The sequence below is a fragment of the Halichoerus grypus genome, chromosome 5 (genome assembly GCF_964656455.1).
Source record: "Halichoerus grypus chromosome 5, mHalGry1.hap1.1, whole genome shotgun sequence".
Classification (NCBI taxonomy): Eukaryota; Metazoa; Chordata; class Mammalia; order Carnivora; family Phocidae; genus Halichoerus; species Halichoerus grypus.
The window spans coordinates 107,203,445-107,229,379 of NC_135716.1; the positions used below are offsets into that span (position 1 = coordinate 107,203,445).

General features: G+C 35.9%; 1 protein-coding gene across 2 annotated transcripts in view; it reads left to right on the forward strand.

Moving 5' to 3' along the window:
- DPYD (dihydropyrimidine dehydrogenase) overlaps nt 1–25,935 on the forward strand; it is a 794,994-nt gene that overhangs the window by 348,348 nt on the left and 420,711 nt on the right. For both annotated transcript variants that reach the window (XM_078072719.1, XM_036111511.2), the window contains exons 9-11: nt 210–317; nt 2,499–2,668; nt 17,907–18,117. In XM_078072719.1, the coding sequence (XP_077928845.1) occupies nt 210–317; nt 2,499–2,668; nt 17,907–18,117 (489 nt within the window). The remainder of the gene's footprint in view (nt 1–209; nt 318–2,498; nt 2,669–17,906; nt 18,118–25,935) is intronic.

A 25,935-nucleotide genomic window follows, 5' to 3' on the forward strand; every position in this document is an offset into this window, starting at 1 on the left:
TTATTATGTGTGCTTAGTTATATAGTAAAGGTATACACTGAGGTCTGTAACAATGTGTTATATACATTTTTATGTTGATTTGCTTATAGTTTTTTTTTCCTCTCAGAACCACATTATTTTAATGATCTCAGCTTTCTACTTTTTAAAAATATACAGTAGGAAAAATCCCTTCTTCTGCTAACGAGATTTTATACATTTTTATTACTTAGGTTTGCCAGACCCTAATAAAAACCATATCTTCAAAGACCTGACGCAGAACCATGGATTTTACACATCCAAAGACTTTTTGCCGCTTGTAGCCAAAAGCAGTAAAGCAGGTATAACATTGTTTTGTATTCCTAACATTACCTATGTTGTTTATGTATTATAAATTTATATTAAATCCAGGCTCAGGAGGACACTGTTCAGATCTCAAATCACTTTTGCTACACCGAACATAAATTTAAAAACAAGTATGATGTAATCATTTTCCAGGATCATCCATTTGTTCATTCTTCCAATCAAACATCATCCTAAGGAGTTTTCTACTCTGTTATATAGAGGTCTACACTGCATCATGTAAAATTGCTTCAGAGTAAGAGTCTTAAACAAACATTGGAAGATGTTCTTTTTTTTTTTTAAGATTTAATTTATTTATTTGACAGAGAGAGAGAGCACAAGCAGGGGGAGCAGCAGAGGGAGAGGGAGAAGCAGGCTCCCCGCTGAGCAGGGAGCCCAACGTGGGGCTCAATTCCAGGACCCTGAGATCATGACCTGAGCCGAAGGCAGACGCTTAACTGACTGAGCCACCCAGGCGCCCTGATTGGAAGATGTTCTTAAAAGAAATAGCAGGAACTTCAGTTTAGGAACTATTTTACATTATATATGTATTTTTTTAATTTTAAAGTAGGACAAATTTTCATATATCTTACATCATTTATGTCTAAGCAGGCAGAAAGAGCCAGTTTCTTGCTGAACAGCAAATTTACGAAGTTAAGGGAAAGCACTTTGATAGACACGCTAGTATGTAGTCTCTGTGTAATATCACTTCAGGCAGCCCAAGAGGAGCAACCAGAAGCTAAACCAGTCCTATGCTTTGGTTGTATGAGAGTCAGTCTTAGTAATAAAGACTATATTATAGTCTCTAAACCCAGATCATCTAAATCCTTTAAACATATATTTTTAGTCTTAAACTTCAGCTATTCTACATGTAATTGCATGTGAAAAGATAAAAGCTTACATTTTATCCTACAATTTAAAAAGATAAGCAAATTTCTTTATTCTCAATTAGGTCATTCTGCAGAAGCTTACAGCTAAACATGTATACCATCTCCACCTTCCTCCTCCCGGGAGAAGGGGATGCTTCTGTACCTGCAGCCCTCTCTAAGGAAGATCATAGTACATATAACATATTTTTGAGAATTACAGAGGGCCAGTTATGCAATCCCAAATGCACTCTTCCAAGCAGGATGATTACACTTATTGAGATTATAGGCCTATGCTGCCCGTGGTGCCATTTGATTTATAGTAATTTATCTTATCAATAATTTTACTGAATCTGATAACACAGGTATACCTAACACATAGAGAAACCTGCATCTTACTTTTTTACAAGAATCTTTGTATGGACATCAAGTCTTCATATATATGTCCTTGACACTTAGAAAGTCGTATTTCCTGGGGCACCTGGGTGGCTCAGTTGTTAAGCATCTGCCTCTGGCTCAGGTCATGATCCTGGGGTCCTGGGATCGAGTCCCGAATCGGGCTCCCTGCTTGGCAGGGAGTCTGCTTCTCCCCCTTCCTCTGCCTGCAGCTCTGTCTACTTGTGCTCTCTCTCTGTTAAATAAATAAATACAATCTTAAACAAACAAACAAAAAAAGAGTCGTATTTCTTTTATAGCTCTATTTTACAAAGAAAACCAGGGAAAAACTGTAAAGGGGAGAAAGTTCATTTTTACTATTTCAAGAAAATAGTTGTTAAAAATTCTGCCGTTACATAGAAAGCACTTACTCGGCACATAAATTTTCAGTGTTTCCTAAATTTAATATATAGCAGGGCTATATATGTTAGAAATCCTATAAAATAATATCTAAATAAAGTATTTTCATGAAATGCTGTCCATTATGTTAATCCAGATGATAAAGATCACTTTTTTTCCTTCTAACAAACAGAAATTTAATGACACCAAGTTAAAAATACATATCATGACTTTGACAAAGCGTGTTTTAATTGATTGATTCCAGTTTGTTATGACCTAAACTCTTCAAAATATGTTGTAGCGATCCTTCTAGAAGAAAAAAGAAGCTAAAGGTAGTGACTATGAAATTACATATATGAGCATATTTTTAAAATGGGAATAAAACTGTCTTTCAATGAAGCAGAATAATTTGATAGTGACACTCCATCCTCGAAAACTGCAAGATGCAATTTTACACTGCTTTGAGTACAAGTATCTTTTGAGCTGTCATGCAGAAATGGTTTCTCTACTTGAAAATGGGGTTTTCCTTTCATCATTCAGGAATGTGCGCCTGTCACTCTCCATTGCCATCGATACGGGGAGTCGTGATCGTACTCGGAGCTGGAGACACTGCTTTCGACTGTGCAACATCCGCTTTATGTTGTGGAGCCCGCCGCGTGTTCATCGTCTTCAGAAAAGGCTTTGTTAATATAAGAGCTGTCCCCGAGGAGGTAAAATGGAACCATCAGAAAATATGGAGCTGTAATGCAACAGATTTTAGATGAAACTGTTAATGTGCAGCCTCCTAGTTAAATCGTTAGAATGTTCTTGAAGTTGTGAAATGCAAATTTAAAAATTTCTGGGCTACCCGTGTTTTTTCTTTTTCTTCCCCTAATTCAGACATTCAAAGTAAAAGAAAGTTATTTTATAATACTTTAGTTGGATAAAATGAGAACTCTTTGTCAATACTAAGTGCTTCTTATTCTTAGTGTTAGTATCTTTGAAATGTATTTAACTAGTAACAGTGGAAGGTGCTAAATCTTCATTTCATGAACAATAGGTATTCGTTACAAAATGTAGGATATTAGGAGAATGTGGTAATTAGAGACATTTGGAATTCTCTACAAGCTGCATTCAAAGTCATATGCCTTGGTCATACTTAAAGTCAATTCATTCTGATGTGAAACCAATAGAACAAAGAGATTGCCATTTATTATTTTTTTAAAGAGTTCTCATGTAAGCATTATTTAGAATTAATAATGAGTTAACTTACTAAAAGTGACAGATTTAAAATGATTTCATTCTTACAAGTGACTGGTGACTAATCTTGGGTGAGGCATCAGCTGGGTACACATACCATGGACTTCTCAAATTTTAATGCTATTAGAGGAAGATAATGCCTTATAAAGGATATTAGTTCTGAGAACAAGAACAAAATGTGTTTATAGAAGGATAAATTGTGCATTTTATCCAAATCAGTATTATGAATTTGATTTGCTTTAGAATGCCTTAATATATTTGGAGTCTCTATACCAGGTAAAAATTATACCTGTAGTCAATTGGTAATTTGTCACATGTAGATTAACCACATTACAGATTAATCTCACTAAGATATCAGAGTCACCACTGGTTCGTGGCAGGGTTTCAGATGTCAACTTTATTCTCTGGACTTTCTTTTATCTATTATACCCATTCAGACTTTTTTCCAAAATCCAAGGTGGACATGGTCATATCATTTTGGGAGCTTTTTTTTTTCTGGAGTGAGATCTATAACATCAATTAGTAAGATTTCATTATGTTACAAATAAAAAGAAAACATCCATCTTGGAATTAAATGACTTGCCTAAGATAAAAGAGGACAGGAGCTAATTTTTATTTGTTTGTATATCTCCATGCATAGCACAGGGCCTCAGCAAAGAATAAATAGTTGACATGTGTTTTGAACTAAATATTTTAAATCTTGTTCTTCTGATTCCAATATCAAAGAAGTTTTCATTATAAAAGCTACACCTTTAGAGTTGGAAGGGACGATGACCCCGGATGGAAATGGCAAGTTACTTTATACTTAATCTCATAGTCATCTTCCATTAACAGTAGTAACTAGAAATGAGTGATGACTATTTCTTCTGCCCTCGGTAGAACACACACAAAGAATGAGACCAGGTAATTACTTGAGAGGGTAGAAGTAGACATTCGTTACTTATTTATTCATTTATTGATTTAATCAACCTATATATATTGAGCATCCATTGTGTACCAGGCATTGTCTTGGCAATTTTAATACAATTTTAATACAGCTTCCCTACTGAGGGAAGACACTTGATGATCAAACAAATTAACTATCATATAAATAGTATATTGAAAGGTGATTAGTGCTATGGAGAAAAGTTAATGAATATAGGAGGATAAGGCATATGTATTTGGGGTGAGGGTGTGGTAGAAGAAGTGGCAGGATTTGCCATTGTAAATGAGATAGCCCAGGAAGGCCTCTCTAAAAGGTGACTTTGGGGCAGAGAAATGAAGACAGTGAGAGAATGTAGACATCTGGGGGCCAAACGTTCCAGGCAAGGCAATTGAAGAAGGCTGTTAAACTTCTAGGAATATAAAAAACCTAAGTCAGGGGCGCCTGGGTGGCTCAGTCGTTGAGCGTCTGCCTTCGGTTCAGGTCATGATCCCAGGGTCCTGGGATCGAGCCCCGTGTCGGGCTCCCTGCTCCGCGGGAAGCCTGCTTCTCCCTCTCACACTCCCCTTGCTTGTGTTCCCTCTCTCGCTGCCTCTCTCTCTGTCAAATAAATAAATAAAATCTTTAAAAAAAAAACAAAAAACCTAAGTCAGTGTGACTGGAACAGTGTAAGAGAAGACAGTTTGTGGCACACTGGGTGAGGTCTTGTAGGCATTCATAAGGCCTTTCGTTTTTTTGTGTGAGAGAGGAAACCACTGGACTGTTTTGAGCAGAGAAGCACCAAGATCTGAGTTAAATTCTAAAAGGACTGCTCTGTTGAAAGTTAACTAAAGAGGTTTGGGTCAGAAGCAGGGAGGCTGTCAGGGGCTAATTGAAAGAGTAGGCTATTAGTCAATGGGACTGGCTTACAGGATGGAAAAGATCAGCAGGTCCTAAGGCCAGAGTTCACTGGGCTGAGCCATGGTTTCCAAACTGTCGAAAAACAATGGGTCTGTGGAACAACAGGTCTCCCATCTGCAGTGCAGCTTAGTAGAATTCAAGTGGATCTGGGGCCTCATTAACACCATAAAACAAATATTTGGATGTTTATTATTGGCTTACAAGAAACCAAATTTTTTATATGATCTTAAAACTACTTGACTAAGCTCCATAAGAACAGGGGCCATGGTCAGCTCTCTTGGTTCCTTTGTTTCTTCCCCCTGCCTAGCACAGTGGTGCCACATATAAAGTGTTCAGCAAAGAATTGTGAAATGAATGTTTTCTGGAGGGAATTGGCATCAGGGCTTCTGGCATTAAGAGAGCTAATACTTTTGGGGCACCTGAGTGGCTCAATCAGTTAAGGGTCAGATTCTTGATTTCGGCTCAGGTCAGGATCTCAGGGTTGTGAGAGCCCCTGCATGGGGCTCCGCACTCACTGGGGAGTCTTCTTTAGATTCTCTCTTTCCCTCTTCCCCTCTCCCCTTGCCCCTCCCTCCCTCTCTCTCTCTCTCAAATAAATAAAATCTTTAAAAAAAAACCAAAAAACTAATACTTTCCAGGTTAGATCAGTGTTACAGTAATAGACTTTTGAAGGTTCATTTGGTAATTTTAGGCAAAATTCCTCAGCATGAGAGAAGGAATAACATGTAATACATTATCAGAATATGCATAGAGTTTAGGGCTGGGTTATTGGCCAGTGCCTGTGCTTTCTTAGGATTCGGGCCTTTCAGAATTTCCGGAGGTTCTGGTATTAATGCCTCATGTCCATTACTTGGTTTTGGCACATCAAAAGAGGGCCCATGACACGACAGTGCTAACACTTACGAAACTGGAAAGTCAGGAGGAAGTTCAATATCAAGACAGGATTTTGAGAGAATGTATTCTAGGAAAAAATGATAACCAACATGAAAAATTTAATATCAAACCCAATTTCTCTGTATTTCTCCTATTCCTCCCATGCTTTCTACCCCTAATACATTCAAACTGCAACTACGTTTGGTTTCTTTAAAGTCAATGAAGAATGACAAAAATGGATATTTAGGGTTTTTCTCACATATGTGTGTTGTTTAATGGTTTGGGCTCTTGGATGGAATTTGGGAATAACGTGATTTTTTTGTTGTTTAAGGTCCTCAGTGGCAAGCATGTCAGTCGGCATGCATATATGCAAAGCATCAGTCTAATTCTCAGATGGTTTTAGAGGGAGGGAATGCAGAACGATATAAAGTTCTCTCATCTTTTCGTGACAAATATGAATTATTATAAAAGCCAGTTAAGTTTAACGTTGCATGGTTAGTAACAAAGAACAGTGTGATTGGATCCGGAAATGCTTTAATCTACTAAATTAGAAGGCAACACCCAGTAGATTCAGCAGTGACACCCACTTCCCATTTTTCGAATGCAGATGTTCTCAAACTTTAATATGCATCAAAGTCACCTGGAGGGCTTGTTAAACACAGCTTGCTGGGCCTTGGTCCCAGAGTTTCTGATTCAGTAGGTCTGGGAGGGGCCTGAGAATTTGCATTTTTAACAAGTTTCCTGGTGATGCTGAGACTGCTGATCCACTGCTCTTATGTATCATCAATGTAGTTTCCAGCTGTCTAATTAGAGCCATAAGCAGTGTGCTGTTTTGGGGCACTTTCCATCTTAGTTAAGAAAGCATTAATGCTACGGGATACAGGTTTGATGAAACGAAGATATGGAGGCGTCATCAGCATATTGATGTAATTCTGATTCCAAATGTCTTTCAGTCTCCCTTGTGGCCTCACACACATGCTAAATAGGATGCTACTGACAAACTAGCGCTTCTCAGCTGTGGGTCCTTAGGGAAACCAGCCAATCACTCAGCACTATCCTCTAAGAAGATGAGGGAAAATCTGTTAATAATTCCCTCCAGTACTTTCTGCAAGCTTAAATAGGTGAGATTAAATTTCACAGGATAACAGAATCCCCCAAAATGCTGGTATTAAAAGCTGTTGACAGATCAGATAGAACTGCAAGAATGCTTTAGGCAGTTGGGAATCCCTAAAAGGAGGCATGAAGGTCAGGACTCAACAGACTTGCTTGAGTAGATAAATTTAAAGGATAAGGTTGGGGAAGGACTTTGTAGTTCTTATTAATTATTACGGAGAAGAATATGGTACAAAATTATTTTAACAGTACAATCCCACACACAAATTTTAAGAATCTGTTGTTCACATGTTTAATTTCCCAGTATCAGCAAAACATGATAGATTTAATTCTGCCATATTTTAAATGGGCTCTCTATAGCACTCTCCAGTGCCCTTTGGCTTCCCCCTATTCATTTGCCAAAATATTAACTGATTTACCTTTGATGTGCCTGTTTCCCCATATTTGAGCTATTCAGAGGGTCAACTGTTTTGATAATTGACGCTACTTTATTATTTTAATAATAAAAATAACAGCACCAGATTGCCTAGTCGGTTAGTGAAAAATTTCTTTGTTACTGCAACTCTGAAATAATACATTTTCTTTTTTGGGGGAAATAATAGATTTTCATGTGAAAGAATGTGCCTTTTAATTGACTCCTTCTGATACCATACAGCATACCCCATAATAGATCCTGTATGTGGCACAATCTATAGGCCTCCTCTCAGACGTTTTTAATATCAAATGATGTTTAAGGGGGTGCTTGGGTGGCTCAGTCGGTTGAGCTTCTACCTTCGGCTCAGGTCGTGATCCTAGGGTCGTGGGATCGAGCCCCGGGGTCGGGCTCCGTGCTCAGTCAGGAGCCTGCATCTCCCTCTCCCTCTGTCCCTCCCCCTGCTCATGCTCTCCGTCGTTCTCTCTCGCTTTCTCTCTCTCTCTCTCAAATAAATAAAACCTGAAGAAAACAAAACAGAACAAAAAGCAAATGATGTTTGAGTTACATCCATTGGTACTTTCATAACCTACATCTTGCTGGCTAAATATTCATTTTCCTACCAGTAAGTAATGCTAGTTTCTAGTTTTTATTTAATTATAAGAAATATGAACCTGGGACTGTTTTTAGAAAATAACCTCTATATGCTGACAAATTTAATTTTACTTACAAAGGGTGATGCTTATAGCAGCTCTTCAACATTTGGCACCTGCACATCATTTAAGTTGGTATTCTTCACAGAAAGTAATCAGAACCTGTTAACATGATTGGCAATATGAAGATACCTGCACACAAACAAATAAACACACACAATTGCCCCCAGCACACAGAGCTAATTAGTGGCAGCTAAGGGCTCCCCTGGCACAAAGATATTACGTATACCTGAATACTTTCATGATGGCATGGGAATGATGTTCCAAGAATCTGTGTTTACATTTTTGAAAAGTGTGAAAATTCAGTGTCATAATGGAAAGTAGAATGGAATGGTTGAAAACGTTTTAACTAAAAGTTGGAGAAGTTGGTTCGACGTTATGTACCCTAGTCTGAGAATGCCCATCTGTAAAATTACTGTTCTAATTATATGCTTCTGAAAGCTTTTTCTATCCCCCGAGTCTATATTTTGAACATCGAGAGAAAGATATATGAATGATGTGGAATCTGGACAGGAGGGCTCTGTCTCCTCATGGAATGACAGCAACTCTGTACTGAAAAATCTGGCCCTATCTAGAAATATTACACTTGAAACAAGTTGCAGTTGATGTATCCCCAATCAGTTGGTAAGGTAAAATCTGCTGCATTCAAGACATGATATCAAAGAAACCGGCAGCTGAAGTTGTCAGAATTCTACCCTGCATGCGAGTAATTCAGATGATGAGTAGGACCAAAAACAAAAATAAAAACAAAACAAAAAACAAACAAAAAACCTATAAATAGTCCAGGAGCCAACAGAAGCCTATGCTTATCCAAGATTATATACTTTACAGGCTTAACTATTTTCAATAATTCCAAGGGGAGGATGGTGACTACATTATGTTGATGAGGAATATCTGTAGAGCTGAAACCTATATATCTTTTAAAAAGGTTTAACAATTGTTTATGATTCATATGTATATATGTATTTATGTGTATATATATTTATATGTGTGTATATACATATATTAGCAGTGAACATTTCTGTTGTTATCAAGTCACTATCAACCTTTATTACATGGCAATGTGTTATTACTCTATTAATTTTTATGTGAGAGCTAGAAGCCCTTCTCCCATTAGGAATATTCCTCTCAGTTTTCCAGTATCTTCTTTTCTTGTCTTATACATTGAAAATATTAAAAAGTAATTTGTGTAACTTTAAAAATATGCATGTTGGTCAGGCACAAAATCCAAGAGATAAATATAAATGAAAAACATGCATAAATTAATGTAAAAACAAATAATTATCATTTTTTAAAGTTTTTTCTTTTAAAAAGGTGAACTCATCCTTCAAGGCCTGCTCCAAATGTCATTTCTTCTTTGATGGCTTCCTTAGTTTCCTCCTAATTAACCTCTCCCTCCTGTGAGATCTTACAGCTCTTTAAGCTTCCTGTATAATAGCACTTGTCACATAGGGTAGTTATTACTTTATACTCATCCCACAAATTAAAATGCAAGCTCCTTCAAATGGATTGGTTCATTCAACTTCTATGTGATTCAAAGTATAGAACAGTGCTTGATCCAAAGCTTCAAATCAGTGAATTGTGTTGAATAATATATTCTGGGCATTGAAAATCTTATAGAAAGACTTTAAATGAAAATGAAATATTCAAAATATATAATTTATACATATACACATACATATACCTCAAAATTACTACTGATAGCTTTTAAATAAGTAATTTTTTTTAAAGTTTTAAAATATATCACATTACAATATCAACCTAACATTAAAAGTAGATTGAAGAAAATTCATTGTTCCTGGTCTTTAGTCTTTTAAAAGATAGCTACAGAATTTAAAAAAAGAAAGAAACTATAACCAAGTAATATAAAAGGTAAAAAATTAATAAACATTTATAGACTCAGGATTAGAAGATAAGAGAGGATCCTTGTTTGAACAGAATTTATATAAAGAGGGATTTCAAGATTGAAGAAGATACTGCAAAGGCACCAAAGTTATGCAGAAGGTAATTTTGTGAGATACTCTGATAGCAGCCAGGAATGCTTGACTGCAGCAAAATCTAAGATGAGGAGTGTAAGAGCTAGTCAGATTTAAGAAAATGTCGTCAATCATGAGTAACATTTAAAAATACACTCTTCTTGGGGCGCCTGGGTGGTTCAGTCAGTTAAGCATCTGCTTTTGGCTCAGGTCGTGATCTTGGGGTCCTGGGATTGAGCCCTGAGTCAGCCTCCCTGCTCAGCGGGGAGTTGGCTTCTCCCTCTGCCCCTCCACCCCTCATGCTGGCACTCTCTTTCTCTCTCCCCCTCTCTCTCTAATAAATAAATAAAATCTTTGAAAAATGAAATAAAAATACACTCTTTTTGTTAGAAAAAAATGTATTTTGTGATGCCTCTGCAAAAACATTTAAGCCCCTAAATTATCCCATGCATTGCTTCTGGTTTTTGCAGCTCAATAGTGTCACAATAAAATAGTTAAGGGGCAACTGTATTATACAGTTATACAACTCTCACATGGAAGAATGTTTCTTTCTGTTCAAGATTCTTCAGTTCTAAAAGCTTAAGGTGAAAAAAAAAAAAAAAATCCAAAGCCTATAACATCATAGTAGGCTAAAAGGAACCTTAACTTGTGGTTTCAGCAAACTTTTTTTTGCCAAAGAATAATTGCCGATTTAGCTTATATATCCTAGAGAGTAGTAAACCTATCAGAATTGTTCTCCTTTCCCCCACTGACTGTGAGTCTATATAAACTAAAAAGTACAAAATGGGTTAAGAACTGTTTAGTAAATTAAGGAAGATGAGATCAAGAGTGGGTAGGCAGAATTTACTGCCTCTTTCTTGATCTTCCTTCATCTCCTCGGTAACCAAATTCACCAGAAGATTGGATAGTGAAATCAGACCTACATAAATGAGAGATATAACCTGCATCCGGCTTTCTTAACAAGTTCAAGGATATAAGTAAACATGAAGTATGGGGTAAACAAGGAGAGGTGCAGGACCACCAACACGGTTTCCCAGGTCCCACGTTGGTGTATCAAGATGTACTTCAACCTAGATTAATATGGGGTCTCTAAATAACATCAGTAGCCCCGTCACTTACACAAAAGGAAGTTGATTCAACTATAAAATATCTCCAGTTTGTACTCAGTTGCATAGTTTATATGACTCTTTAAGAAATCCATACCTAATAAATCCAATTGCCAGGTTTTTTTGTTTTGTTTTGTTCTTACCATAGCTATCCTAGACTAGCGGGTATATATTGCCAAAATCATGCCACAGATAAGGGCTCTCCCACTTGTGAATGCTGATTGATAATCTGTTTCCCAGTAGCATGTTTACAAGGGGATTTAACCAGGTATCTGTCTTTCTTTCTTTGTTGAAATAAACTCCTTTACCCTCCTACATCTTTCCTCACCTAAGGGAAATAATCTATTGTGTACTATAATTTCCCAGTAACTAATTCCTTTCCAGTAATTACTTCCTACCCATCCTTCAAGATTAGTTCATACAGTACCTTTTCCAGGCTTCCCTTTCTTGACCTGCGCTACTGCTGTGCAGAATTCCTTTTTATATGCCATTAGTGCACACTGTGTTTATACGTGTTATCACACTGAATTTGATTGCTGAGTTGTCTGCCTCTGTGAAAGTTTTGAAAGCAGGGATTATTTTATTAGCTACAGCACCTAGCACCATTTTTTTTTTTTTTTTTACAAAAAGGTACTTAATAAATGTTTGGTAAATTTACAGATGAATGGAACTCTTATTGTGTGGTTATGAATGTTTGTGGTATATGCAATAATTTAGCAGTGATGAAATAAAAGATAATATTTTTCAGGATTATCACTGACCAAAGCAGACTACCAAACTTTGATTTGAAATTCCATCTCTGAGGTCCTCATGTTCATATAGAATTGACAACTTGTTAAATATCTAGCTATTCAAGAGTAATCTTTACAAAGAATATTGTTTCTTCATATTATTTCTCAAACTTTGTATATTAGAATTTAATGTATGCTGGGTTTGAGTTCTCATTATAGTTTATAACCTATGCTTACTTTGCCTATATGCAATCTAAAAATGAGTTGACATCATGCTTTTAATTATAGTAAATTAAGTTGTTTCATAATTTCCACAGTATGATGCCTGTAATATTAATCAGACCAAATCATCACATTACATAAAGTTAATCATTAAAATGATCATCATTACTGCATGCGATAGCACTCTATTTTTATTTCACTCAGCATCAACCACGTATCTTCCCTGAATATGGAGATAAAAATCAAAGCTAAGGAGGTTTTTCTTACTTTCCTTATACGGTGTGAAAAGAAAGTAACAGTTTGGTTTATTGAGCCTCCAAAATGGAACCTTATAGATGTTTCTCCTTCATTCCCTTGGGTAATTATTGGTGAAGATAAGGACAAGAGAGGTTTGTATGTTTTCTTGATGTACCAGTTGTCCCTCATGAGAACAGGCACCATCAAACAAATAAATAAATATGTGTGCCATGAACAGAAGTGTTCATGTGCCAGAACTACAGAGTTGCTGATTATTAGTGATTATTAACAAACATTAGGTATTAAAAAGCACTGACACTGACATCTGTGAACTACTTAGCACAGAAGGCTGATTAATTTAAACAGTAAAATATTAAGACCCACTGCATGAGGTTAGACCACTGGTCAGTCTGGCCCATCATTTTGTCATGGCAGCGTCACTGACAGCTGAGAAAGAACATCACTTACTTTTTATTTCAACCTCACAAAATAGGATGCTGTGGTTCGGGTAGCATATCTTCTGCACGCCCAGTGTTACTTGCTTTGGGTTGGGTGTTTAGTAGCCATTGACTCCATATACTACTAGTTGATTGTCCTTTCATTAAGTTGAATGTCCTCCAAGTTTTCATTAGTCATTCATCTTGGTAAACAAAATGTTATTCAAAGTCTACTGTGTGCTAGTCATTTTGATAAGGCTAAAATTCACTTGATGTCCTTCCATGTGGCATATTGGCTAGAGTATATTCTGATTTGTCAGGCATCTGTTTGACCATTCATATGCTTATATTCATCATTTGTTAAATATTTGAATATCACTGCTCGACCCTGGGGATAGCAAATTAAATAAGATATTCTTTCTGTACTTAAAGAGTTTTATGAAGGAATTTACTAACAAATAAATTTATTTAAATTCTATTTTAATTTTTCACTTTTGTATCTTGAGATTATGTGTTATATGTCCTTACTATCCACTGTATGAACTAGTACTTCTTTGTTCTGAGCTTACACTTTCTCTGGATTCAAGGAGTTGCCATTAATTTGTTTACAATATTGAGTTCATAAGTCCATCCCTTGGTCCCTGTATTTCATGATTTTATTGTACATCTAAACTTACTTAGAATAGGAAGCTTGAATCTCTTCTTCCCAATGAGGGCAGTCTTTCTCAAGCCAGCCCCTTGGTTGACTAGATCCTTTAGACTAGATCCTTTCCTAGTCTAATTAGCCTTGTTTTTGAGATTCCATAACTAGAACCAAAGTCTGATTCTTTCAAATATATATAGTTGCTGTCTTGGACATTAATGAATATCACCCAGGATTTTGTTTAGCCGTATCAGGATTTTAGCTAAACTTTGTCATCCCTTAATATATCTTTGGTTTCTCTGAGCCTCAGTTTCTCTTCTTAGCAAGGAAATAATGCTTCTTCTCACCTGGGATTAGTTGTGAGGACAGCAAGCAGCAGAGTGCCTGAGGTTGGGTGCTAAAGCTATAAATCATGATACCCAGTATGTTTCTGGCTTTTTGAGCCACAATAAGGAGAAAACATTAGTTTAAAGCTTAATACCTAAAATAATAATAATAATAATAATAATAATAATAATAATATATAGGTATCATAATATATCTTCTCTCTGAAAATTAAAATGAACCATATGTAAAGTATGTAAAAGAATATCTGCTATGGTGGCGCCTCAGTGGCTCAGTCAGTTAAGCATCGACTCTTGATTTGTGGCTCAGGTCATGATCTCAGGGTCCTGAGATCAAGCCCCATGTCAAGCCCCATGTCTCGCTTCACACTAAGTGTGGAGCCTGCTTAGGATTCTTTCTCTCTCTCCCTCTGCCCCTCCCCTGGCTTCTCTCTCTCTCTCTTAAAAAAAAAAAAAAAAAAGGAAAAAAAAAAGAATGCCTGCTATGTAAGCATCTATTATTGTTATTTTTGTCTTGTTAGATTTCTTAAATAGTGAAAGTAAATTCCTCTATTGTCCACAAATAACTCAAAGAATATTTCATTTGACACATGACTTTACTTACTTTGAATTCTCATTTTCCTAATATTTCCCTGTTGACTGAGATAAATCTTATCATCTCAAAAAAAAAAAAATCTTACCATCTCAGCTCCTCTTTTCCCAATATAATATCAATACTTTCCAAGTAAATACATATGTTAAAGTGATATCTTCCTATCTTTCCTTTAAAAGTTTTTCCATCTCTTGCATAAAATGAAAAATAGCTATTTAATAGAAAAATAGCAAGAAGTGGTATGATTTATGTTTGCTGCCCAATTGCCTAGTCTTACATGTTTTAGAGAATATAGAACATATCAAGTTTCAAAAGTAGAATTTCAGAGTAATCTTTGTGGGGGCCACTGTTCACACTCCTCAACTTCTGTGCACTCTCACATAGTTGGCACAAATACTGAATATTTAAATACAAGTTATATGGAAAATTATGATGTGAACTGAGGATATATTAAAATATAGTTTCTTCATGTTCTTAACGGTGTGTAGTTTTTAGGCCCTCAAAAGTCAAAAACATGGTAAGAATACTACTAAAGCATGTTCAAGCATTAAATCATTGATATTCATTATTTTAAAAGTTTTGATTTGCTTGCAGTGCCCAATTTGGTTTTAATTCAATGCCAAATTTGCCAAAAAGTATGAGATTATCTACATAGAATAATAGATACTATCTAAGTATTAATAGACATGAAAAATAAAACAGGACAAAATAATAGACCCTAAATCAGTCTGGGACATTCTCCCAATATGTGCATCATAGCTCAGGATTTTATTTCTGTCCTTCACAGAAAAGAGTACTATTATAAATATGCATCATGTATTGATTTGTTCAAACCATAAACATTTGTCATTGTTATTCAATCAAGTTTGGCATTATCATTAAAATTTAGCATCACTTGACATTTTTGAAACACAATAAACTGGTTTATATTGATGAGTCATAAGGTGCTACATAATGCAAATGTGACAAAAGTGATACAGAAACATATCTTATGTATGGAGCCATATTTAGTTTGTAATTAGAACTATTTAAGCAATAGTTTGCCTTCTAGAAATCATACATTTTATTTTGTGGAAAATTAAAGAGGAGTCTAAGGTTCTTTGGCTTTTTCTTTTTCTTACCTTTGCTCTTGGGCCACCTTTCTATTGGAATCATAATCCCAGTGTTAAGTGGTATTGAATAGTTTGAAGAATGATTTGGGGGGGGTAGTGAATTCAGAGAATTGCAACTACAAGTAAATAGTATTTACTTGCATCTTCTATATGTTAAGTTCTGCTTTCGGTGCTTTACATTTCTAAATAGCTTTAGAAACACCTCATACCAAGTAATTTGGTATTATCCCCATTTTACATATAAGGAGCCTAAAGATCAGAGAGATTTATTTAATGACTATCTCAAGTAAGCAGTAGGAGCAGGTTTCAAACCTGATTCAATTCCACTTACCCCTAATTTTCCTGTGTAAACAATTTGAGATCTATTGTTTTGTATACTTACTACCCATGACATACCAATATCTAGTATTTTTTATATCAGTAATCTCTTAGTTTTATAAAGAAAAAGGAAATCTAGTATTTTTATATCAATAATCTCTTAGTTTTATAAAGAAAAGGGAAATCTAGTATTTCTTATATCAGTGATCTCTTTGTTTTATAAAGAAAAAGGAAATATTGTGCAATCATAATTTATGTGGTCCAATTTTTAAGGCTTTAAGGCCAATATTCAAAACATATCTTAAATAAGACATCGACTGAAGAGTTCCATGCCAATATATAGTAATGACTAGTGTTTCTCAGTTTTTTTTTGTTTAAAATTTTATTTATTTGAGAGAGAGAAAGAGAGAAAGAGAGAGCACGAGGGGACAGAGGGAGAAGCAGACTCCCCTGCCTAGCAGGGAACCCGACTTGGAGTTCGATCCCAGGACCCTGGGATCATGACCTGAGCCAAAGGCAAACTCTTAACCGACTGAGCCACCCAGGTGCCCCATGTTTTTGTTTTGTTTTTTTAATTATCCCTCTAGGGAATCTTTTTAAACTTTTTTTCCTAAATAACCCGCCCTCCCCCCACCACCACACACACAAATACACTGTAATTTTATACTACAGATACCCTGTATGTTTGTTTATATATTACTGCTGTTATGGGGGGGTCACAAATTATTATGACATCTAAGATTCTTTGCTTCCTCAAGAATCAGTTTTTGCTCCCTTATGGATGATATTACGCTCATTGAGAATGGATGGTGTAGACCAACTAAGTTAAGAGTTAGTCAGCTGTTGTCTAGGAAGACAGTGGTCCACAAATTGTCATTTCTAAACCAGCAGCATAGCATCACTTAGGGATTTGTTAGAAATGCAAATCCTCAGGCCTTATCCAATCCTATAGAACTAGAAATTCTGGGGGTGGGTCCATGCAATCTGTTTTAACAAGCCCTCTAGCTGATTCTGATCCATGCCAAAGTTTGGAACCACTAATTATGGACAGAGTGCTGAGAGGTGGGTTTATGGCTTGATCACAGCATTGAGCAGGTCACTTTATGAGTCCGTTTTTCCATCTTGATGTTGCCCATGCCCAGACAACTCCTGGTTTGGAGCCTTACACATACAACCTTCTCAACCTCACTTGTCAGGGTCCTACTGAGAACCCACCTATCTTCCATGAGGGAGGGAAAGAATGAGACGATACCCCCTCAACCTCTCCAGTAGTGCATTTTTTTGAAAAAGACTACTCAACATACTACTTAGGGTTATATTCCCCCAAAAAACAGTAAATGGAAAAAGTAAATAGATATGTAAATATTAACATTCTGTCTTGATAGGCATCCCATTATGAGCATGAAAACAAAAACGAGGGTGTCCCATTTTATAACAGAATAAAGGAAGTAATAGATGTGGAAGAACTGGAAATTTGTCAAGAACATACTTGTTTCTCTTCCTTAAATTTCTCATTTGCATTTTTATGAAAGTAAGATTGTTATTTATTTCTTGATTCCACAGTTTCTCAGTCTTTTTTTCTCCTACCTACCATTTTAATCACGTACTTGCCGAGATTGGCTCACCCACTTTATTGACTTATTTCCAGTTTAGATACATGCAACCCAGTAATAATCAGAAGTATTTATTTTCATACATAGCATGACTTAGAAAAGAACTTAACCTACAGAAATGAAAGCATATGGAAAACCGGGCTGCTATAGCCGAAACCTTATTCGCCACCAACCGCAGGGCATGCAGTCCCTAGAACTTGAGAAATATCTTGTGATGCCATGCTCTATAAACTTCCACATGACAACTCCAATCGATTTAAGACTCCCCTGAGTCAGTGATTTGCAAAATGTAAATAGCTAATAACTGAACCTCAGATTTGGTGAAAGAAAAGGCTTCATGTTGATTTAACCATCATAAGCTGTGTCATGTATAACTGAATTAAAAACCAAACATTCAATGGAGAAGAAACATTTTCAAGTTTTTCTGTCTTCTGTTTTGTTTTAGGTGGAGCTTGCTAAGGAAAAAAAGTGTGAATTCTTGCCTTTCCTGTCCCCACGGAAGGTTATATTGAAAGAAGGGAGAATTGTCGCCATGCAATTTGTTCGGACAGAGCAAGATGAAACTGGAAACTGGCACGAACATGAAGATGAGATAGTCCGTCTGAAAGCCGATGTGGTCATCAGTGCCTTTGGTTCAGTTCTGAGTGATCCTACAGGTAGAGTATCCGGAGCTGAAATGTGTTAGGCAATTGTCTGTTATTTTAGTGCCATAATAGATTCCAGTTTTCAGGGAATTGTTTTTCACTTTAACATTCATTTTCTTCTTCTAGTATGAAATCCAAGCAATTTTGATTTAAAAGGCTTAGAAATGACATTTAATGCTTATACAGAATTATTTTTAAAGTGGTGGGAATTGAAAATAACATTAATCTTTCTCTTAAGCTGATAATCAAAATACATATTCTATTTTGCAATAACATTTGCCTGTTTCCTCTATAAGAAAGGCTTTTTCTTCAATTAGACCTCGAGTAAGAAAATGTGACAGAGAAGTTATAACAGCCAATCTTCAATCATTCAGACAAATTAAGACCTAATGAATAGGCAAAAATAGAATTCAGGTGTACTGCTATCCTCATGCCAAACCATCACTAAAAACATCAAAATTATCAAATTAGAAAGTTTGAACTCCTCTTATTTCATCTGGATGGCATAAATGGACATGCTAAGGAAGAACAAAATGCTTTTTAAAAAAGGATAAAAAAGGAAAATGTTTTATGTAATATTCCAACTGAGTAATAAGTTAATCAATTAAGGCTATTGTATGGTATATTTTCACCACACTCATTGTTTTTGTGAGTCGTTGTAGATGAAAGCTTAGGTACCTATGCGTCTTCATTTTGCAAATTCTTTACCTTTTAATACACACTGTTGAAATGATGATTAACTCTTATTTACTGAAGGAAAATAAAAGACATTTCTCCAAGTCAGCGATTCATTATGAATAACAATAATAACAAAAAATCGAGACCTGACAATTCCTATGACTCCCTACTATATCCATGCTAAAATTATATTTTGTGTGTGAAATAAAATTACATTTTGCATCTGAAAAATGCAAACGTGCATTTTTATGCAACAGATAAGTAAAAAATTCAACCAGTCATCAGGATATTTTATCTGCAGGACATCAAACATCTTGATATTTGGAAACATCCAGATGTTTAATGTCATCAAGATAAATGTTTTCAAATAGCTGGATGATGGCCTGAATTTGTCACTTTTCATCTAGATGTTTATGTGATATGTAGACACAGTCACAGTGTGGTTTGTTTATTCATTAACTGGGTTCAGGAAGAAAAAACAAAGAACAACACGTAAATTGCATTCTACCCTCTAAAAAAAATCATACTGTTCTTACTACTCGGCACAGCACCAGAAACTGAGTAAAAAGTTGAATCATAATTAACTAGCAATTCTGTTGATGATTCACTTATCAAGAACTAATTTACCTTACCCATCTAAATTTATGTTTCATGTGACATCTCTAATATTAAGAAAAAAGTATTTTTTCCTAAACAGACCTAAGTTGTTGTAACTCAGATCATAGAAAACAGCTTTCGCAAAACTTAGGCTCATGTGTGTGAAAAGAGAAAGATTTAACTTAATATTTAAAATATGAAGTACAAGAAAGTTTGATCTAGTCATGTTTATTTGACAAAGTCATTCCTGAATGCATTTATGTATTTTACTTCTGCACATTTCTTCCAGTGTTTAACACATACTAACCATATACATTTAGACAAACCAAGGAAAAATGTTCCTTTGCTTTCCTTTTTTTCCCTCCTCCTCTTGACTTGAAATAACAGAGTGCTTGAAAAATTATTCTTGGGGCGCCTGGGCGGCTCAGTCATTAAGAGTCTGCCTTCGGCTCAGGTCATGGTCCCAGGGTCCTGGGATCGAGCCCCGCATCGGGCTCCCTGCTCGGCGGGAAGCCTGCTTCTCCCTCTCCCACTCCCCCTGCTTGTGTTCCCTCTCTCGCTGTGTCTCTCTCTGTCAAATAAATAAAATCTAAAAAAGAAAAAAAGAAAAAATTATCCTTAAATAGAATTCCTTGCTTTTCCAAGGCCTTTCAATGTTTGCATTAAGAAGAATCCTACTTTCCAAGTGAGAGGAAAGCTGGGAGAACTGGAAGGTGAAATAGCTTGCATGCCTCCCCTCTAAATGTGGTCAGTACTGGTTTTTGAATGGAAAACATTAAAGTAAGGGGGGAAGGGAATCAATCATTGTTAGAATTTTACCAAGAAGATCTTACCCAATTGTCATTTAAAATTTTTTTTTTAAATAATTTCAAAGTCAGCAGGTTTTCATATGCACACACATATTAGCTATAGTGAAAATCAGTTTATAGGAAGGAAGTTGTCCATTTAGGTCCAAAGAGAAACTGTTCACATCTCCCTCTTCGATCTTGAATCTTGTTCCATCTTGATACCTATGTGATGCAATTTATGTGTGACACTTTTGTGATCATCACATATGTGATACTATGTGATTTAATATATTTATCTATAGCCCCTTTCTTAAACCGTCCACCTGCATTTCTACCCCACCCCCCCATCCCCGCTTGCCTCCTTCCCAACCTCGCTTTGCACAGGCTCCGATGAACTGCATGCCGAACTCCATGACATTTTCTCAGTCCTCATTCTATTTTCTGCATTTGACAATGTTAAATATTTCTTTCTGTTTGAAATGCTCTCTCTAAGTCACTTAACCTTTCTGAGCCTCAGCTTCTTCCTCTGTAAAAAAAACAAGCATAATAAAACCTTCTCCCCCTACCTTTCAGGACTGTTGTCAGAATTAAAATGAAGTAACATGAAAGTGCTTTGGAAATGTAACACATTATTACTGTTTATGGCACTCCCATTTTCTTGTTTTTTTTTTTTTTGTTTTCCTTTTAACTATTCCTCTTCTGAGCCTATCACTGAGTACTTTTCCTCCTCTAGCTTATTACTTTTTAGTACTTTCCCAAGTTCAGACTTTACCTATTTTCTCTTAATATATTTATTCCTTCAGGGAACTGATCACTTCATTAATTCATTTATTATTCATACACACATCCATTCCTGTAAGAAAGACTTAATAAACAATTTCTGTGTGCCAGGTCGAGGCTAGACTTACAGTAGACACTCTTTCACTTCTGTGTAACTGGCTCCAAAATCGCTTTCTCCACTCCATGTCTCAGAAGACCTTTCATCCTTCGTTATATGCCATGCATGTAACGGACATTTACTGAGTATCTAATGAATGCCAGGTACTAAGTTGTATTCTGGAGAGTACGAAGATGAATGAACTATTCCTTCTACTTAAAAACCTCACAGACTGGGGCAGGGGGCAGACTTTTAAACAAATAATTGTTTTACCAAGTGAGGAATGATGCATTTAGAGACATGTACAAAGTGAGGAAGGATCACCTCATGAGGTTTCCCTAAGGCAATTGTGCCTCCACTTTGCTATTATTTAAATGGTGCTGTAGTTCTCCCATCACTAAAGTTCAAAATGCTATCCCAGATTCAAATATCTAATTCCAGTTTTTCTTTTCATTAAATTCACCAATATTACCCTATACTGTAGGATGAAGCCCTGCTCTTTGCACTTGAGAACTTCGGCAAATGGCTTTATATATACATAGTATCCAGCTTTATTTCCCACTCTTCCCTATAGGATTATTCCTCCCAGTATCTTCTCACAGATGGATTCCATACTGGTAATTCAGAAACTCCTTGGTGAAGGTATTATATAAAATATTCTGAAGAATTCAAAGAATGAAATAAACTTGACAGAGTACATATAAAGAATGGTGATAACATATTCTCAGCATTCTCTGATTACAGTATTTTAAATGAAAATACTTCTAGCATCTCAGTTATATCAATAACATATATTTATAAAGGTAACCTAAATTGGAAAATTTCAAGGAAATTAAGCTTTTAATCTCAGGGTTTTTTCCCGCATATACTGCGTTACTTTTGCAAGTCCTTTAATTTGTGTGTCTCACAAAGAATATAAAATAACTTTACTTAGTATTAAGCACCCAATATATCTGTAATAAATACTTCCCGTTGTAAAAATGGTGAATGCCTCAAAGCTTATAAAAATATATCAAATTTATAAAACAAATAATGGATAATATCCTTGGATTACAGTTGCTAATTATTTCATTGCTACCAAAGCTAATAACATTTATGAGTGATCATCATTGTTTTATCTAATTCTATTTTATTTCTATTTCATTTTTTGGGTTGTAGCAGTGAGTGGAAAATAGGAACAAAAGACTCTGTATTCCACATCCCTCTGCATGGAATATATATGTGCTTATTAGGAGCACAATTTAATTGAATCCTTCATTAACTACTGTCCCAAATTCTAAAGGCAATGTGGTGTTTGATTTCTAATTTGATTGAGATAATAAAGTCTCAGCCTTATTTGATATCTTTCTGTGAAAAACTAAGAGTGGTTCCACCTTTTAAAAATTCTCATCCATTCTAAGTATGTAAGATTCCAAATCACATTAAATTGGGATTTTATTGTTCAAGACTGATTTTAAAGGCTGTCAGTAAATTAAGCACAAGCTACCTCTACTGGCATTTCTAGTCCACAAACATCGCCCTTCAGTGGAAATTTTAAAACATTTATTTATTTCAACAATATGTATTTTGTGATACATAAAGTCTCCTCTTCTGCTAAACACCAATGTCAATGTTTATTGAATTGAATTTTCTCTTTTTTTGTTTGTTTGGACAATCTCAGATTTAAGAGACTCCTTGCTTATTCTAAGTTTATCTTCCCTTCTCTTTCTGCTTGGAACCAAATGGCCGGTTGTGAAAGTGTGCATATCTTCTCTGTTAGTTTGGAATTGATGAGGATAATGGTTACCATTTTCACCAACCTCACAGCTTCATTTTTCCAATAGAGTTAATAATAACAGTTGGCTTTGTCCTCACCTTCCCAGCAGATCTAGATGACATAATTTTATGTGGCTTTGAATATGCTTCCACAGAACTGAAGGAAGGCACCCTAGCCCATGCCATGACCTCTGTGCCCCTGCCTAGAGGACTGCACCACAGCTGTCCTCTCATTTTTTTGAAATGTTGACTTTAAAAAGAGCTGTGTGCTTTGATCTTCCAGAACTTACTGCAATTTATCTTCCAATTAGATTGTAAAGCCCCAAAACACAAAGATCGTACCTTTATAAGTTGTAGTCCCAATAGCAGCCAACATATTAGTATGCCTGTAGTAGATGGATAATATATAGTTGTGTATTTGACTTGACTTGATCCATGTTAAGATATTAATTTTACTACACCTATTTGTCATTTTTTCCTACTATGGGGCCAGTTTGGTTTCTTTTTTTAGAAAATATAAAAGTTAGAAACAGTTCTGTTTTTCTATTGCTATTGATTTTTTTTTTTTCTGTTTTGGCATAAAATGTTGCATTCTTTATAATCCGATAAATATTACACTAATTAGAGGCCGTCTGGTGTAGCAGCTTAGAGCAGGGGTTCTGGAGCCAGGCTGCCCGGCTGGAAACCTGGCTCCCTTAGTCTCTTTGTACTTCATGGTCTTTATCTTTTAAGGGGGCTGATGTAGTATCTACCTTCTCGAGTTATTTTAAGAATAAATTAATAATATATGTAAGGCACTTAAATATATTTCGGGCACATAGTAGCATCTCCTAGATGTTACTATCCTTATGTAACAAAACGTATTTTAATAATTAAATTGAGTTATATTACACCCTTGTGATAGTATGAATGTTGTCTAGGAATAAAAGCATTTGAAAATCAGGACTTCATCTGGGAACTTGCAGGTTCTGTGGACATGTCTTTGTAAATAAGCAAGGCATGTGCTTTTACACTTACGATTTTTTAAATATGAAAAAGTTTCATATATTTGGTTAGTTTTTTGCAGAAAAAGATTATACAGTTTGTAACTGTATCATCATTTTAAAAACGTTTTATTATCAATTCTAATGTTTTCCATACCATCAAAGGGAATGACATTTTCTTTCAATTAATTTTTAGTAGTTAGAAATCTCCATTTTGAGGTTCTGCAGATCATTTATTTATTTATTTATTTTAGATTTATTTATGCATTTTAGAAAGAGAACACAAGTGGGAGGGGCTGGGAGAGGGAGAAAGGATCTCAAGCAGACTCTGTGCTGAGTGCAGAGCCCGACACGGGACTCAATCTCAGGACCCTGAGATCATGCATGACCTGAGCCAAAATGAAGAGTCAGACACTTAAGTGACTGCACCACCCAGGTGCCCCTAAATTAGGTATTTAAAGAGCAAAGGATTTTTAATAACTTTTTTCCTCTTAAAAATGGTGAAATTGGGCCAGTTTTTCGTTTGCTTAGTTTTTTGATTGATCATTGTTACTTTTAAGAAGGAGGGAGAGAAGCACTTTTGAGGATACTAAGTTTGAGTTTTAAGTGTTTGAAAATTATGGGATGATACAATAAGATTAAAAACCTATGTTTTTGGAAGGAAGAGATAGGATGAATGGTGGCAGTGAAGCTGATTCAGCATAGTGCTTACATGGCACTGCTCCGGAGAGCAAAGGACAAAGTGAGTGAACTCTGTAGGTATAGCAAGGAATGTGTGGCCCTTCTAGGAAAGGAGTTTATATACTTCACCCAGTGCCTACATTTTCTTTCTATTCATGTGGCTAGAAATAACAAGAAAACACAAAGCCTAGTTTTCTGAATCTCTAGTGAAACCCTCAGAAACCAACTCCCTTGATGCCGTTAATTGCAATTAGTTTCATAAAGGGAGTGTTTTTTGGGGAAAAAGATTTTAAAATCACTTACCAGTTCCTTTTATTGGAAATCTCTCAGAAAAGTTTTTTAAAACCTCATGGGGTAAATCAAAGATTCGTGTGTAGCTTTGATTCAGTTGCCCCCCTACTGAGAAAAAGTGCAGGCTGTGGGTTAATGTGCCTTATCCTGGCCTAAGTCAGAGCTAGAAATTGCCAGTTAGGCAAGAAATGGCATGCACGAGACCCTGACAATGCAGACTTCCAGGAATTTTTCAAATGTGTCCATTTTTCCTCAGTTACTTAAGTGTTAAAGAAAATCTAGGAAAAAGTCTTTAAGTGAGCACTAGATGAGCCTGGTAATAATAGTTACCTATACTTTAAAAGACATAGCATCAATATGTTTTACTTGTTTTATTCCTTATTATGACAATTCACTGAGGAAGCTGGAAACACTATGCCATTTTAATAACTCCCCCCCCACCTTTAAACTAGTGTCTTCCACTTTTCGAACAATAAAACATCTCCTCCAGAAGCTACTGGTTGCACTTAGAGATTGAGCAAATTTTCTTTGAACAATTTGTCTACTTTTTGTGGCCTTCAGCTTGCATAATTCCTCTTCTCCCTTACCAAAAATAAAGAGGAGGGGGAAGGATTGGGTACTGAGTTGAGACTATGCCATACTTGGTAAATTTTCACTGTTGTATGCATTTTTTTTTTAAATAAATAAATACTTGCAACAAAGTTTCAAGGAACAGACTGTGGAATACTGGACTTCATCAGAGACAGGAGAACTTTTTGGTTGATGGCACAAATGTTAGAGGAAGGGGCTTACTAATGATTAATAGAACTGAGAATGGATGAGATAGAATTGAAAACTAAAGTTGGCACTCCAGTGTAACGTACTGGACATGTTACAGCACAGTAACTTGCATGGGACTTTTCTTTCTATTTCCCAATGTGCTGGAAGGGACTTCAGAAATCATATATTCTAGTCCCCTCATTTCACAGGCTTATTTGTTTAACTAGTAACCTCTGATAGCCTGCTATTCCAGGCGCTGAGCTTAGGTTCTAGGGATAAAGTGGTGAAAAGGCCAATGCAAAACCTTGTCTCCAGAAATGCAGTTTAACGGGGGAGCCGCGCCATGATGATAAATTGTGCTGGAGGAAAGCACAGAACACAGTCTGAGGGTTCAGGGAAGCTTCCTAGAGTAAGTGGGTTG